Consider the following 17,258-nt stretch of genomic DNA (forward strand, 5'->3'; position numbering starts at 1 on the left):
ACACAGGGCTTCCCTTTTACTGCTGACCAATCGGGCACAAGAAGGTGGCTGAATTAAAATAAATGTGCACCATATGCTGGAAGGGATACAGTTACAGAGGCCAGGGCTCAGACACACATAAATAGGATGGGTACATTTAAAAATAGAAGCAAAGCAAACAACATAATAAAGCCCGAGACAGAGAAATCAACACGTGAAGAAACATCTCCTTGGCGTTTATTGGAATGCCAGCATTGAAATCCAGATTTGGTACAGTACAAGGCTATCCAGTATAACTGAGATCTAGGCAACAGTGACAGTCCAACAACAGTCATTCAAACTGCATGTTCATATATTAATACAACGTTTTGTTTTGTTTTTCCTTCAAAGACGGGTTGTTCAAGAGATGATTAATACAAATGGGGGGAAATTTTAAAAAAGAGCAAAGCGGTGATGATTTGTCATAATGCTGCAGGAGGAACCAGGAAGAAACAAACATGAGCAAATCATTTCATGTAAATTCAAATAAATATTTCTTCCAGGTACTGAGGATACTTAAAAAAAAAGAAAAGAAAAAACAAAGGAAATGGGAATGGTCAGTTTGTTTTGGTGATTTCTATTTTTTTTCCTTCTTTTTTTTTTTTAAAATGCTCGCACCCATTTGATTATCCTAAAGCTGCTGCAAAGAAAGGCTGCCTTTGGGGGTCACTTAGAAAAAAAGCTGTTCTTGAAAGAGAAGCTCTGAGATTGAATTGTTTCATCATAAATTATTAATAAATTTAAATGGAAGTAGGGCAGTGCGTGCTATGTGAGTAGCTACCATTTACAGATGTTCCCTGATTCCTCACAGTTGGTGAGAGCTGCGACTTTGTCCTCACAAGGAACGCCCATCCAGATTATTTCATTGCACTTCATACTGCACGTATTTGGGAGCCCAGCAATACGCCCGTCAAATAACAAGTGGATCAGATGAACAGTTGCTGACACAAGCCAAGAGCGCATGCACATACAGAGGCTCCTCGAATTATTAAAATATCGATGTAGGCTCATGCAGGGTCTCGTTTTCAGCAAGCATCGCTCCTTTATCACCCAGCAGAACATTTTGTTCTTGTTAAAAGCTTGACTGGCCATTTAGATATATATGCATTTATAAAAACTTTTCCAACAATAATAGTGAAGCTCAAAGCTGTGCTGATTAAAGAGGCAATAAATCGGAATCATTAGTCTTTTCTCTGTATGAAAACTGCAGAAAAATTAAACTGTCATACAACAGTGTGTACTATCCCTTCACAAACCGGCACAATGTCACTCTTACAGGTACCATTTAACGATGCTGCCACCTGAGAAGCTGTGAGACTCCTGGTATCTCAGCCCTAAGATGCACTTATTCCAGGTCAGCTGTGTACCCACTTCAGCACCGGTGGCTGAAGCCAGATTCGGCTTTTCAAAGAAAGGATTAGTACACACCACAGACTGAAATCTTCCAGTTCTTAGAACGAGAACACTCTAGGCCTTGTTAGTTTCCACTTTAACTTTAGCTGACCCCAAACGATGATGCCCCAGATATCAATAAAGCCAAACGCTTTGCTTTTTAAATCAGCGGGACAGTTCTCAGTCAGGCTAGCATAATTAGCGGCCTTTTAACAAGCTAAACTTGAACTGGGGAACACTATTTGCCACTAGGAGTGATGGTTACAGAAAATGGACCCAAGTATGCCTACAGAGTTATTTATACATTTCTGATCCACTTCATGTTACATGAGATTTATAAAAAATCTAATATTCTTTCAAAAACAAGAAAATTTCAAAGTGACTCCAAGCTTTTGAGTAATCACGTAGCAAAGCATGTTGTGTTTCTTAAAACAACCGTTACACTTTCAGTTTTTAGAGTACAGAACACATACCAAGAACCCAACCCATATACACAGAAGTGCATTTATACAGGACTCATGTTGATTAATTACATTTTACAACCCTGTGAGGATAGAGTAAGTACATATATGAGGCACGCAGAAATTAAAGATTTATCACCTATCATCATTATTATTATTAGCATCATCAGCCTACTTGCAGTAAACATTTTATCTGAGGATCCTTTGGGCTGAGTCACCTCTTTCCTCTAATTTGTGAGGATGCTGCCACTCTTCTGGCAGTTTGTTTGGTCCACTGTAGCTCTATACAAATAATCTGTCGGAGCATCCGTGCAAAGGCGGGAGGGACTTCCACAGCATGTGAGGTCTTGCATCCTCCGTTTTTTGTTTTTGTTTTTTCTCTTCTTGGCCTCCTCTGAATGCACTCTCTCTCTCTGTCGCCTAAGACATGACTCCAAAGACGGGGTTGTGGCGGCAGATGCTCGGCCCGATCTCCTCGTAGTCTTTCTTGGTGTGGCACACTTGGTAGAACTCGGGCTGCAGAAGCAACACACAAATCACACAAATGTAACAACGCAAACTTAGACACTGAATAACATTTTGGAAACATTACAGTGTAAACAAAGAAATTCAGGACTTAAATGTTGCAAAAGAAGCCTGTTAGCTTTCTATAATGCGCACCTTCATATAGGAAACTTACAAAATAAGTTCTTTTACGTACTGGATACTTAAGAGAATACATATTGGATAGTTCAGCGGGTATGTACTGGGTAGTAAAGCGAGTAAGTACTGGACAGTTAAGAGAACACATGGGTAGTAACGGTGTGCATATATTATGGAGTTAAAAGGGTACAGCTTACATCACTAGAACTAGAGAGTGTAACTACAGGTATTTACTACTATGATGAAAACACTGATTGCAGTGCAAAAGTACAGATGTCCTTGAAATACTCACAGTAGATGCCAGCATTGATCCTCCGAACCAGACAGCGTACCTCTGCATGTGATGGGTGATGACTTGCACATCGATGGGCTTGGGCTGCAAAACAAAGATGATTTGTGCTCAACAGTTTACTGAAAAGGCCTGGAAGCTTTGAAAGAAAGCTTTCTTCCGTGGAGCAAAGTGTTTCACAGATTTATGTGAAGCTGCCTGTGTCAGCTCCTCGTGCTACTTCTACCCCCTTACCTTCAACTTCCCACCGCTCAGCTCTTCGCTTATTTTCAGTCGTGCGTCCACAGTCCTCTTCAGGTCCCTCTGCAGGCGTCTGCCGAAGTCCCTGAACATGGTGGAGCCTCCGGAGAGCACGACATTCTGTGACACAACACAAAATGATTACTGCTATGTGCTGCGTGTCCATGTATCAAACAGAAGCAGACAGGTGTGTGTTTACCTTGTAGAGAGGACGCCTGACGTCGATGGGACAGTTCTGGATGACTTCATCCACCACCTCTGAGATGGGCTGGGTGAAGTCTGGGTTGGCAAACTGGATGAAAACGAAAAGGTAAAGTTAGAAAAAAAAATTAAAAATACAAAAAAAAATTAGAGGAAATGTGAGCAAAGCGTGTCAGCGTGTTCTGTACCTCAGGGTGGAAAAAGATCTCAGGGCCGAGGAAGCGCTCGTACCCAACGTCGATGGTGAACTCCTTCTTGGTGATGGCGTTGGCGCCCGTGTACTGTTTGATCCATTTGCTGCCGTCTGTGTCGTACTTGTTAAACTCTTTAACAAGGTCAGGGCACACATAGCTGAACCGCTCCTAAAAACGCACAGCACAAAATATTTGGCAATACTGTAAGACAAATGCACATCAAACTAAACAAACAACTAAGAGCTTCCTGTTTTTTAAAGTCTGGAATGAATGGAGAGGCTAGCAGTTTTCAGTATAATTTAACTATGGCTTCTAGTAGCTTCTGTTAGCTATGAGTGCTTGATGTTTGTTGTATATTTGCTGCTATGACAACTCAATTTCCTTCTGGCATTAATAAAGTTTCTCATATTCTGATGCTTCTGATGCCACACTGACCTCTAGTGGCCAAACTGATAAGTACATGACAGAAGCAGTGCAGCAATCATCTGTCAAAGGTATCACTTCCTTTTCTGCCTTGTTTTCTTACAGACTGCATCTTGAGTTAGTTTCATTTATAAATTAAAATCTATACAACAACAACACCGCATGGAGAGGACAGCTTCACAATGACTCTCAAACTGGTTATATACACACTCATGCTGTCTGCAATGACACAAAAGGTGTCCTCGTGAACAGAGGCCCAGTTAAACTCTGTCGCTCTAAACTCTGTTACAGAGCTTGGCCAACATGCCCCTGCAGTTAGCTACAGAGATGAAGCAATCCCTCAAGTTGTGTGCCAAGGCTGTCACATAATCCTCCCGGTTTGTCTGCACTCTTGCTATGACCTGCCGATGCCTCTTTCAGTAAAGAAGTGCCAGCTTTAAGGCAGGAGTGATGACAACAGAACAGCTGCACCCCAGATCTTTTACCTCAGCAGTACTCGCTAAGAAAATCCACAACCACAGAGCCGGGCTTTTGTGTTTTGATTCTGAGCTCCTTGACTGAGAGACACCTTTCTATACGCCTACTCATCTACATGGACATGGAAATCTGGTATTCGTGGCAAATGCCAATCAGTCTTCACAGTGCAAGGCAGTGAGCACAGGACCCACTAGAGGGCGCTCAGGTGACCCTCATGAAGTCAGAGACATTCACACTAGTGACCTGCTGGAGGTCATCTGACAGTGCTCAGTGTTAATCCTTACACAAAGCAGCAGATACCAGTCCTGCTGATAGGTTAAGGCCCTTCTACAGCTCTGTCCAGCTCTCCTGGAGTAACTGCCCGTCTCCTGGAATCTCCTCCATGCTTTTGAGACATAGCGAACCTTCTGCCAGTGGCACATATTGATGTGCCATCCTGGAGGGGTTTGACTACCTGTGCAACCTCTGTAGGGTCCAGGTGTCGTCTCATGCTAGCAGTAGTGACACTGAGACGAGCCAAAAGCAAAACTAGTAAAAAACAGTCAGAAAAGATGAGGAGTGAAAAATGTGAGTGTCCTCCAGCTGTAAACCATTCCTTTGTTGCGGGTTGTCTTACTGTCACCTCTCTAGTGCTCCTGTTGTTAATTTCATTAACACCAAAGCAGCTGAAGCTGATGAAAAACACCCTCTGCAACTGAACTGACCCTGCTTTATTGTCCATTGTACTCTGCACAGCAGCATAATTTCATATTTATTAAGACTTTAACTTAGTAACTGAGACCATGAACTCATCAGGAAAATCTTTACTCCGATCCAAGATCAACTGAAAGCCAGACTCACCTTCCCATATATTTCTATACAGTCTGGCTGCTTTTATCGCCCCCTGCTGGCCATTAGAAAAAAGGGCTCTTTTTTTTTTTTTTTTTTTAAACCTGTCTTTGGTTGGTAAACATGAAGCGTACTGACCTTGACAGCTTTAGCCGTCTCCAGAGACTGCTCTGGAGGAATCCCCACCTCTCGTTCCCTCAGCAGCTGCTGGATGAAGTATGTGATGTCTCGACCGGCGATGGGGATGTGCTTGATGCAGCTGCCGATGACGTAGCCTTCAGCCTGGAACGCCACAGAGCAAAGGTTTAGAGCTCCAGGGAGCAGAGGTGAGGCTGGGAGCTAAAAAGCAAATAATAATCACAAAAAGGACGTGACACCGACCACCGGGATGACGTGCGTGACCCCGTCTCCGCTGTCGATCACCGTCCCCGTCAGCGTCCGTTCTCCCACCTGTCTGGATGTCCAGGAGGCAGCCAGCGCCAGGACAGCCTGGGGGAAGGGAAAAAAAAAAAAAAAAAATCATGAAACGTAGGTTTATGCTCAGGACACTGATGTGCATTTATATGAAGTAAGAACAACCCAAACAAACTGTAAAACCTTGAAAAAGAAGAAGTGAAAGCCCGCATTTCCCCATAAAACATCCTCGGAATCACATTCTCAGTCAAACACACAAATCTAATTATACGCACACAGCTCACACGTCTCAGCTCAGAGTGTCTGAACCAGCTGTGAGTGCTGGGGTTTGAACTTTAAGGGATTTGTTTCCAAAACTCTGAAAAGCCTTTGCAGCAGTCTTACCTGAACAGCAATGTAGAGGCCGGGGACATTGAAGGACTCGAACATGATCTCTGCTGTGTACTCTCTGTTTTCTGGTGTGTTGAGGGGAGGCTCTGTCTGAAGAGAGAAGACAGAAGATTTTAGGCTGATCGTTCACACGAGACGGTCGTTGCTATTACTGTTGTGCTCTTGATCCCTTAGCAGTTTGTATTGAAAACAAACTCTCTGCAGAGGAGCGGACACGTCTGACAGATTAGAGAGGCGAGGCTGAGATGCTTTGATGGTTACTGGGCACAGCTCAACTTTTAGGGGTTTCATTAGGCGGTAGCAGCTGGTACCAATTACTTTTTTAGTGTCCGTTCAGGCAGGGGCTCCAAGCGATCCGAAAATGTGACGTCAACATACTAAATGCCACCGATTGGCCAGTCAGTGGCGTCACTCTATGGCTACGTTCACACTGCAGGTCTTAATGCTCAATTCCGATTTTTTGATCAAATCCGATTTTTTTGTCTGCTTGTTCACACTACAAATAAAATGTGACAGCAAACGCGCTCTAGTGTGAACGCTCAAAGCGGCCCGCATGCGCAAAAGAAGACGTCACACACAACGCGCTCTGTTTAGACCCAGACCAAACAGTATTGTTTGACTGATGGCCCTTAATATAAAGACTTCAGACTTCACGTTTCCCAATTTTTGCTTTAAGTTATTTTGTTATTTACATAATAATGTAAATAACCTAATAATTATCATTATTGCTGTTTTAGAGAGGAGCGGTGCTTCAAAGGATCGTTGCAGATTTCAGTCAGAATCTGCAGATTATACAGTACAAATAAAATGTTCACGTTTCTCCAACGTTGTCTTCCCAAAAGTCTCACTAACATCTACAATAGATGGCCAGGAAGCGTTCGCGATGTCTTATCGGGCGCTTCTCCGGCGCTGATAATTGGCGTCTGTCTTGTGTCAGTGACGTAAAAGATGGATTTAATGCGACATGACCGTTCACACAGCAGTCGCTTTCTAAAACATCGGATATGTATCGGATTCAGTACCACATACGAAAGTGACCCAGATCGGATTTGAAAATATCAGATTTGCGCCGTTCACACTGTCATACCATGATCGGATACGGGTCGCATAGGGTCAAAAAAGTCGGATTTGATGCGCTTTCGCCTGCAGTGTGAACGTAGCCTATGAGTCATGAAAAGTCCGTCTTCCTCATGAAAATCAAAACTGAAATGGCTCCACACAAACCCACAATGTGGTCCCAGAGTCTGTCCACTGTGTTGCTGAAGCAATACTGACAGGGACTAGAAAGAGAGAGCATATTTCTCCTGTTTTGGCTTCCCTTCATTGGCTTCCTGTTAAATCCAGAATTGAATTTAAAATCCTGCTCCTCACATACAAGGTCTTAAATAATCAGGCCCCATCTTATCTTAATGACCTTGTAGTACCATATCACCCTATTAGAGCACTTCGCTCTCGCACTGCAGGCTTACTTGTTGTTCCTAGAGTATTTAAAAGTAGAATGGGAGGCAGAGCCTTCAGTTTTCAGGCCCCTCTTCTATGGAACCAGCTTCCAGTTTGGATTTGGGAGACAGACACTATCTCTACTTTTAAGATTAGGCTTAAAACTTTCCTTTTTGCTAAAACATATAGTTAGGGCTGGACCAGGTGACCCTGAATCCTCCCTTAGTTATGCTGCAATAGGTGTAGGCTGCTGGGGAAGCTTTCTCACTCACTACCTGTTAATAGACCTCTCTGCATTTAATCATTAGTTATTGTTATTCTTTGGCTCTCTTCCACAGCACGTCTTTTGTCCCACTTTCCTCCGTCACCCTCAACCAGTCGCAGTAGACGGCTGCACATCCCTGAGCCTGATTCTGCTGGAGGTTTCTTCCTGTTAAAAATGAGCTTTTCCTTCCTTTCTATTTTTGCCAAAGTGCTTCCTCATAGGGTCATATGATTGTAGGGGTTTACTCTGTTCTATCATTGTAGGATCTACCTTACAATATGAAGTGCTTTGAGGCGATTATTGTTGTGATTTGTGATTGTGTCACATACAAATGACGTCACAGTACTTCAAGCTGTGTCACTATAACAACCACACCCAGGGGGGCTCAACTGTAATGTAATGACATGTAATGGAAAACGACCAATAGGAACAAGAGGAATTATTATATTATTTAGGTCGCACCAGTTTCACAACACTGAGACATGAACCAACCACTCCACTGAGACCCCTTCTATGAAGGGAAACAACATACAATTTGATCCCGCAAATATACTCGGCCGACCTGAGCGCAGTCGTTGATTCAGTCGGACTTGATTTTTAGGAGTGTAGTGAGGTTTCTAAACTGTCTGGTCAATTAAATTGCAACAACAGGGAAAACTATTTTGACAACTTTTGACTTGATTTCAGCCTGTTTGGTCTCTTTTGAGCACATCTGTATTTTGCCGAAGTTTGTGTTTGGTGTAGACAAGAAAAAACAGCAGAGGGGCCCTGCCTGCTGCTTAGCTCTGACTACCATTAACACACAGTGCCCTGGCCTTACCAAAAGGAAGTAATGGTCTTCAGGTTCTGCCCGCAGATACTTGAAGATGATCTGCTCCATAAACCTCTCCATCAGGTCCCAGTCTTCCACAATCCCGTGACGGATGGGCCACTGTAGACGCAAAGAGTGAAAAACAGCATTAATATCAATCCCCAAACACAAATCTGACTCGGCCCCCACGTCGGCGTCCATCTCACCTTCGTTGCATACGACGGTTTATCGATAGCTTCATCCCCGATGAAAAAATCCAAATCATCGACACCCTTCATCATCCTGCGCTGGGCCTGGTCTCCGACCTTGGCCGATTCTTTGATCGCAATACCTGCAGACAAACGATATAAACTGTAAATATTACGGGTGGAAGGAAAACAAAAAATTGGTACAGCACAGTACCAAATATATTTTATTAAATAACTATGAACAACAGGATTCATCATGCACTTACATCCTGAGATAACATTAGTCGAGCAAACTTAGATTCAATCGGCTCAAGAAAAAAACAAAAGAAAATCATCCAACACTGGACACAATTAGCTTGGCAAAAATATTTTAGACACTCAGTCACACGAGTGAAAACGGGACAGCTGCTTCCTGTCTAAATAGTTGCTCAGAGTTTGATGGCGTCGCACACTCATGAGGTCACCACAGCGGATCATCTGGATGTTCTCCTTCACTGCATCCATGAATGTGCTCTGAGGTCTTAGTATTAAACATCCTTTGTCCAACTTGTGATCTGTGAGGTACGTCTAACCCACTCCCTTAAATATATGCAGATCAATCACGCTTACAACCACAGTCCCTCCCTACTAGAATTTACATTATGAGCCAGGAAAAACCTGCTATGCGTGCGTTGATAAGAAAATATTGTTCCAATATGATGCCAGCCTTACAGAAACCAGTTTAACTGCTCTGGTACCTCTCTAGGCTGAAAGGAAGTCGGCCTGAAACTGTTAACCTGCATTAAACCACACAGAGGCAATCCACACTAAACTGTTGGTGTTTATGCAACTTAACGAATAATGCAGTTTACTAATAAGTATGCTCTTTAACAGCATCCCAGCACGTAAATAAATCCACATGTTCGACCTTGCCTTGTGTTTAAATTAGTTTTAGTTGGTGTAATAAAACTTTTGTGGTGTTTTTTTTTGAGAGGGGGGATCTGTTTACTTACATGAAGGCATGATGAACTGTGGCTCTGTGTTTCCTGCATATCCGAGCTTCGTGTACCTAAAAGGGAACAAAATCAGGGATATAAGACACTTTCTCCAGGCTGGAGCTAACGTAAGTGTGTAATATGAGGGCTGCTTTCTCCAGGAAGTAACATTAGCTTCAGCGGCTAGCAGCAGCAGCTAACAGCAATGACAAAGCTGAGGGAAGAACAAAAAGCCTTCAAAATAAAGCAGCTGGAAACTTTGGCTGGATTTGTGGCATTAACGCCGACTTTACCGACGAGCTCAGAATAACAGAGAGGTGTCGAGGAGGCGCTGAGCAAAAACCCGCAGCCTGAAGGCTGAATAGGGCGTTAGCTGAAGTTTGACAGTCGCTTATGTGGTCAATGAAAAGCAGGCTAACGCTAACTAGCCTTTTATTGTGCTCCTACTCACCCCGTACCGCAGTCAACAACACAAGCCGGTAGCCGACCAGCCATGCTCGCTCTCCTTCAATCTGTCCACGGAGAAGTAAATGAGGCGCCCGACACAAGCGGAGAGATCAACAACGGCTGAATGAAATCGCTGCAGCCTGAATGAATAGCAGAATAGCAGCAGAACGGAGAGCGCTTCCGGGTGCGATGGAATTTCTTCTAGTGCAGAGTCAGCAGGTTCAGACGGGCAACTGTGGCCCCAAGTGGACGGAGACTGCAACTACAACAGTAGAAAAAAATTGAATAGAATTTATTGTCGTTGAACTTGTCGGTGATCCACACCAACTGTGCTGAAATAAAATATAAATAGTAAGACAACAGGAATATCTTCTTGATGCATGCTCAATCATCCAGGTAAGTAAATCACCTGTTCATCTGGACGTAGCGTTTTCAGTGGGAGAAATGTTTCGTCACTCATCCAAGTCACTTCTTCAGTGTCAGCTGACTGCAGGTTTCCCAACCTTATAAACAGTACATTTGCATAATGACTGAAACTAGCACCACTGAACAAACGAATGGGCTGGGAGGTCAGTTCCTTGATCAATAATATGCAAATTCTCATGACCATTGATCAACCACCACTGATCAAAACTCAGTGATCAAAGACCACTGATCAATGGCCATGAGTACGATTCACAGAGAGTTGGGGAATGGCTGCAATCACACAAAGGGCGGGGTCTTATTTGGCCTTCTGTTTGGATTCGTGGCTGCGTTCGTCACGTTTCACCCACAGCGTCCGCCTGATCGAGCCCCTCTTTGTCTTCATGTTCAGCTACCTTTCGTACTTGGTGGCTGAGCTGTTTGCCTTATCCAGCATCATGGCGTAAGTGCAGTCCAGACACGACAATGTTCACAGCTGAGAGCAAAATGTAAATAAACCTGCACCCAACATTTAAAGTGGAAAGTGTCACCACAGTGTGAAAAATCATCATGCAAGATATATAAGCATTGTTAGTAAAATAACAATAAATGTAATTGATGATTAGTTTGGTGTTCAAGTACTTTCCGGCTCCATATTTTAATTTAAGACTCTACTAGAGGAGCTTTGCATGATTAACAGTTCAAAATAATCCTTATTTATCTGATGCTCAGCCTTAGTGGAGCCACTCAGCTATTTCAGCTCCTCTTCCTTTAAGACAACTTTCTTCTTATTTGCTGCCCTCTCAAATGGAAGGTTTAAACATCAAGTGGGCGGGGCTTCTGTGTTCAAAGACAGAGCTTTATGCCACAGATGACCATGTTATGGATGTCTGTTTTAAAAAAAGAATCACACAGAGGCAAAAATAGAAATGTTTGAGTGCAGTGATCTCATTTGTTGTATTAAATTAAACAGTTTGAGATGATGGAGATGATCAGAAGATGGTGCACTCTGGTCATGAAGGGATGGACATGGTCAGTAAATATACTCAGGTAGGCCGTGGTGTTTAAACGATGCTCAGCTGCTGTATCCCATCTGCCACAACCAGCTACATATAGAGTCACTTAAATCACCTTTCTTCCTGATTCTGATGCTCAGTGTTATCTTCAGCAGGTCACCTTGACCATGTCTGCATGAACATCACCACAGGCTGGGTGGTCATATGCAAAGTTAAATCCAGCAAACAGGGATTTAAAGCATAAAAACATTATAGACTCTCTGTTGTCAAAGAATCATTTTAAAATGCCATTAAAATTGGCATTTTTTAGCTAATTAAATATAATAAACACAAATGTGAATTTAAAGCTTTGATAATACTTTGATATGACAGTTTCTTAATAATCAGGTAAACAAATGCTATAGCACCCCCGTGTGGCCAAAAAACAATGTAAGGTTCAAAAATCAGTTTTAAACAAAATAATATTTATATATGTATATATAATATAAATATTCCCTCTCTTTTTGGTAATGTTTCATAACACTTAGTTTGTCGGTTAAAACCTCTAAAGTTTAAATCTTTATTTCTGTTATTTTTGCACATTTTTCCCTTTTATTTTATTTCAGTTAACACATTGAATCAGAATCTGATTGGTGGCCTCTGAGATATTATCCTGTGTGGACAGAGCTGTGAAAAATAACCTTTCACATCTTTTTTAGAGTTACAAACAATTTTTTGGGTTTGTTTTATTGTCCTCCACGCAGCATTGTTGTATGTGCTATAACCCCGAAGTACTACGTGGAGGAGAATGTATCCCAGACGTCCTGCACCACCATTCACCACGTTGTCAAGATGCTGTCCACCGTCTCCAAAATAAAACCTAATATATATAAATATATATGAATAAGTCACACAATAATCAATAATATTACTACTATAGAAGGATGGATGGATATGTTGCTGACATGAAATTTATGTAGCATCTTTCTTTTTTCACTTTGAATTTGCAAATTGAAATAATAATTATAAAAAATAAGAACAATATCATCATCATTAATATGAATAATAACAGCATGAATTTGAATTATTATTATTATTATTATTATTATTATTATCATTAATATTTGTCTTTATTATCGTCCTCATGCTGCTGTAGCGTGTGGTGTATAAACATGTATAATGTAACTGCAAAGAGCAGTGAGCCTGTTCTGTAACCAACTGTACTTTCTGTGCGAGCTTGATTTTAACATAGACTTCAAACATTTGCGGTGTAAAAAGTATCCAGCGTTTATTCTTTATGTTGTCTGTCTTTGCAGGTTTTCCCCATATCAAAAATAGAAAGCATAGAAAGCGACCTCATCTCACTCTGTTGACTCCACCAGATAATATCAGTGATTTAGGTCCCATCAGAAGCCAGACGAATTGGTGCCAGCCCTCCACCGCAGCGCGGAGGCCCGCTGATAAAGACGATATATGAGCAGGAATGAGCTTTAGGGCTTGATTCTGTCTCTCGAGCACCTTCCCACATTAAAGCCAATCCTACGTCCCGAGAACATCGGCCCTTTGTCCTCAGGCAGACTCATCACTCACACAAGAGTCTCTTCACCACATAGTCTCCCATAAAGGCCCTTGGCTCTGCAGCCTCTGATAGAAACCGTCCTCTTCTCGTTCCTGTGGAGTCCGGCTGCTTAATGAAAAATCTCTATCAAGGACTGTGGCTGAAGCACTTTGTTTCATCTCTGTCCGTGGCAGCAGAGCAGAAGCCGTTATTGAAGAAGGACTTCCTCTCTACATCAAATAAAATAAAACAGCAGAGGCGTGTTTTCTCCTACTGAGGGAAAAACAGCATTTCTGCATCACCGTGAAACAACAGAACTGTACCAACAGGGTAAATAGTATTTAAATAGTGTTAAAGAGCTTTAATTTAGAATGCAAAGGAAAAGAAAAATAAGTTTTTGCAAGGTTAAACAGGCATGTGGAAGATAATCCCACAACCCAAGTGCACTGACCAATGTCCAAAATCCCCTAAATATGTATGTATTGTCTATTTTTGTCCTGCTTCGGTGGTATTTCCTGCAATGCATTTGTAACACATGCTACAACTCTTCCTGGAAGTCTTTCCACAGGTTCAATGTTTTTGGGAGTTATGGAGCGTTCCTTCAGAAGCACATCTGTGAGGTCAGATACTGATGTTGGACGAGAAGGCCTGGCTCACAGTCTCCACTCTAGTTCATCCCATAGGTGTTCTGCTGGGTTGAGGTCAAGTTCATCCACACCAAAATCTCTCCTCCATGTCTTTATGGACCTTGCTTTGTGCACTGGTGTGCAGTCATGTTGTAACAGGAAGTCTCCATCCCCAAACTGTTCCCATAAAGTTGGGAGAAAAGGTCTTCACTGCTCCCCAATGTAAGGCTGGGATATATAGAAGCCGTAAATCACCATGGCATAGAAACCCATTCAGTCAAGCTCTCTATCCACTGTTCTTGAGTTAATCTGAAGGCGACATGAAGTTTGGAGGTCTATAACACTGTGCTGATCCCACTCTGCACTCTTATAGTGTGTCATCCAGAGCTTCATATTCTTGTGTGTCACTCTTTTGAATACTAGAGGGCACCACTGCTCACGTTTTCAAGGCATCCAGCCCTGAGCGTGCTTCACTCACTGGAATCACACAAAGAGCAGCTTCTCCACCTTTTAAACAGCCTCCGTTAAATGCAGGGATTTTTTTTTTCTTTTTTAAATTTTTTTTTCTACTTGGCCCTCTTTGATTCAGCTGCTTCTCTCTGCTGAGGTGCAGAGTGTATTTAACACTCGTCCGATGCTTGTTAACGTCCTCACAGCCACAGATTAATCTCCCCCTTTGCGCTAAATTGTGTTTATTGGCCCCACTTAGTGAAATGGAGATTTGTGTTCATGCTCTAAAGTGGATTGGAGGGAAGCAGTTTGTGTCAGCTTGACTGCCAAGTCATCAGATTCAGGATCATTATTGGCTCTACCCACTTTCCAGGCCTGACGGTGTAGACAGTGCAATCTGTTAATAGAGTCTCGTCTTAATTTAAGGCCCACAGCTGGGCTTTGATTCGCTGGTTGCAGCTAATGGAATTTAAGGAGGTTGGACACACTGATGGAGGGTTGCTCTCATTTAGTTTAACTATGTGTACAGTATCTGAGGCTAATTGACCCTCTGGAGCTTTTGTGATCTCGCCGTCCTCTCTTCGTCCTGCGATCTGTACCTCCCACACCAGAACTGATCATTTCCTTCTCATTTCCAAACAACAGTAAACAAAAGTAGATGAGTTGAGGTCCCTCGTCAGCTTGAGTATTTCCGCTGCCAGAGTCGTACTGTGACTGCGTCATTAGAGCAAGGCAGAGGAGGGCCTTATTATTTTTAATAATCTCCTGTTTTTTGCTGCTTCTTATCCCCCAGAGGTCTGCAGTCGGCACTTCCCCTCTGTGATCGTCAGCCCTGACTCCCTCGCCCTCCTCCTCCTCCTCTGCATTCATGCTTAATGATGCTCAGTCATACAGGCGCACCCTCACACTGCAGGACTCTCACTGATGACAGGCACAAAGTTTAAACTGCAGCAGCAACACGCACACACAAACACGCAAAACTGAGGTTTAACCTCCCCTAATGTGAGTAACGTCACCGCGTTCATGATGGGTCCCACGAGCTGACGGTTGTCTTTTCACCGCTTTGCCAAAAATTATTGCACATTTCTCTCTATAGTCTGCAGGACTCATCCAGTGGGAGCTGCTCTATTGTGTCTCAAACAATGCACCGCTGCATTGTCAGGCGTATAATTGAAAACGGTTACTTGGAAACACTGTTATGGCTCTTACAAGTCAATCATCCATTACTGGTGACGCTTATCATCGCAGCCACAACTGGACTGTCAAAAGTCTTCAAAACGGTCGGCAAAGAAACTGGAAAAGTAGCTCACGAGGCAGCGTTTAGCACACATGAAGAGCTTAGGGGTGTTCCCACCTGAGAGCTGCTCCTTAATAAATTAAATCATCATTTAAACACTGCATTTTGTATTTACACAGGTTATCTTTTATATTAAAATGTCGTTGATGATTTGAAACATTTAGGTGCAACAACTATGCAAAAAAAAAAGAGGAAAGACCCCAAAACTAAGAAATCAGGAAGGGGGCAAACAGATTTTCACAGCAGTGTATTTAAAATGATACACTGAGGAGGAAAACTGTTTTTCCTAGAAAAAAAATGACTCTGTAGATGCACGAGGGGCAAATTTCAAAAACCGAGCTACCAGACAAACAGCCACTCGAAGACAGAGGTGTAAAACAGGTTTGCTGTTCATTCTGATAAAGTTCTCTGTGTGATATAACACTTTTATCATGTTTACACTGTTGGCAGTCTTTCTATCAACTGCAGATTCACATAACAAGACTGTGCTTCCTGCTCAATAATGATAAGTGAAAACTGTCTGAAATAAATGTCTTGATGTATCATCATTGTTCATCTGGATGAAGCATTTTCAGTGGGAGAAACGTTTTATCACTCATCCAAGTGACTTCTTCAGTCTCAGCTGACTCCAGGTTTCCCCAATTTTATAAACAGTACATTTGCACAGTTACTGAAACCAGCCCACTGAATGAACAATGGGCTGTGAGGTCAGTTCCTTGATCATGGGCTAGGTTCAGTTATTGTGCAAATGTACTGTTTATAAAGTTGGGGAAACCTGCAGTCAGCTGAGACTGAAGAAGTCACTTGGATGAGTGATAAAACGTTTCTCCCACTGAAAACGCTACATCCAGATGAACAACCTTTTGGGATGTCTGAAGTAAAAAATGCTGCAAAAACGTACATGTATAGTCATTTAAAAAAGAACAGCACAGACACATGTCAGCAAAGTGTGGTTAATTTAATAAAACACCACAAACATCCATGCTGTCCTCGGGCTGCCTGTTCTCAAGGTTAAAGACTCGGACAGAGCGGTTAGGCATACCTAACCCAGCAGGGACCACCAGCAGAGGTGAATATAATTTGGAGTTTCGCCCCCCCAAAAAAAGTTCATGCTGAGGTGCAGTGAAATTCTAATATCAGACTGAAAGCAGGATGGTTTTATTATGAAAAAGGCATTAACATGTGTGATATTCCAGCACAATATTTTATAGACTTTAAAGGTTCCCTGTAATTTCCTAGATAATAATTATGTGGCTGTAAATTTGCAGCAATATTCTGTTAAGGGGCTTAATTTGTTTCTAATTACTGCAAAGGAAGAAAAAGAATCTGTGTTCAAAGGAATTTTTTCGATAAATTAACTTTAATTAAGCAGTAACCTCTGTAAGTCGGAGCACAGAAGGTCAGCAGATATATCGTAAATGAAAATGTATGATTAATGGAACATCTACACAGGCATACACTCAGTAACCATCGCTCCTGTGTTGCAGTTGCCCCTTGTGTTACCAAATGTAAGTTTATCATGTTATAAATGCTGATTGGTCATTAGAGAAACTCTTTTCCAATTATGGTAGCAGAGCTGAAAAGCAGAAACATGAACCTTTGTGGGTCTGATTGTTCTCTCTAAATGTCCTCGTAGATGTTTGGGAATATGCCTGTCAATTATTTCCTGGTTTGTTTATGTCCAAGTGGTGGGATTTTATCTTTTATTTAAAGCTTTATGGATTAACTGGCTAGTATTTGTCTTTATGGGTGGACATTTAATTGTGTAAATGAGCTTCTGTTTGATTATCTGAAGTTCATGTTGCTTGATCTAATAGTACCGGCGAAACTAATAAG

At 42.2% G+C, this 17,258-nt stretch overlaps 1 protein-coding gene across 1 annotated transcript; it reads right to left on the reverse strand.

Annotated features, from left to right (window-relative positions):
* Positions 1-194: 194 nt before the first annotated feature.
* Positions 195-10,307, reverse strand: LOC100699229 (actin-related protein 3). Its single transcript, XM_003453186.5, has 12 exons — positions 10,099-10,307; positions 9,666-9,721; positions 8,692-8,816; positions 8,495-8,605; positions 5,964-6,059; positions 5,547-5,654; positions 5,304-5,447; positions 3,432-3,605; positions 3,242-3,334; positions 3,037-3,162; positions 2,806-2,889; positions 195-2,387 (listed from the first exon to the last, which is right to left on the reverse strand). Exons 1-12 carry the CDS (start codon positions 10,140-10,142, stop codon positions 2,292-2,294), a joined length of 1,257 nt encoding a protein of 418 aa, XP_003453234.1. The 5' UTR covers positions 10,143-10,307; the 3' UTR covers positions 195-2,291.
* Positions 10,308-17,258: the final 6,951 nt, after the last annotated feature.

This window comes from Oreochromis niloticus, linkage group LG23, assembly GCF_001858045.2.
Source record: "Oreochromis niloticus isolate F11D_XX linkage group LG23, O_niloticus_UMD_NMBU, whole genome shotgun sequence".
Taxonomy (NCBI): domain Eukaryota; kingdom Metazoa; phylum Chordata; class Actinopteri; order Cichliformes; family Cichlidae; genus Oreochromis; species Oreochromis niloticus.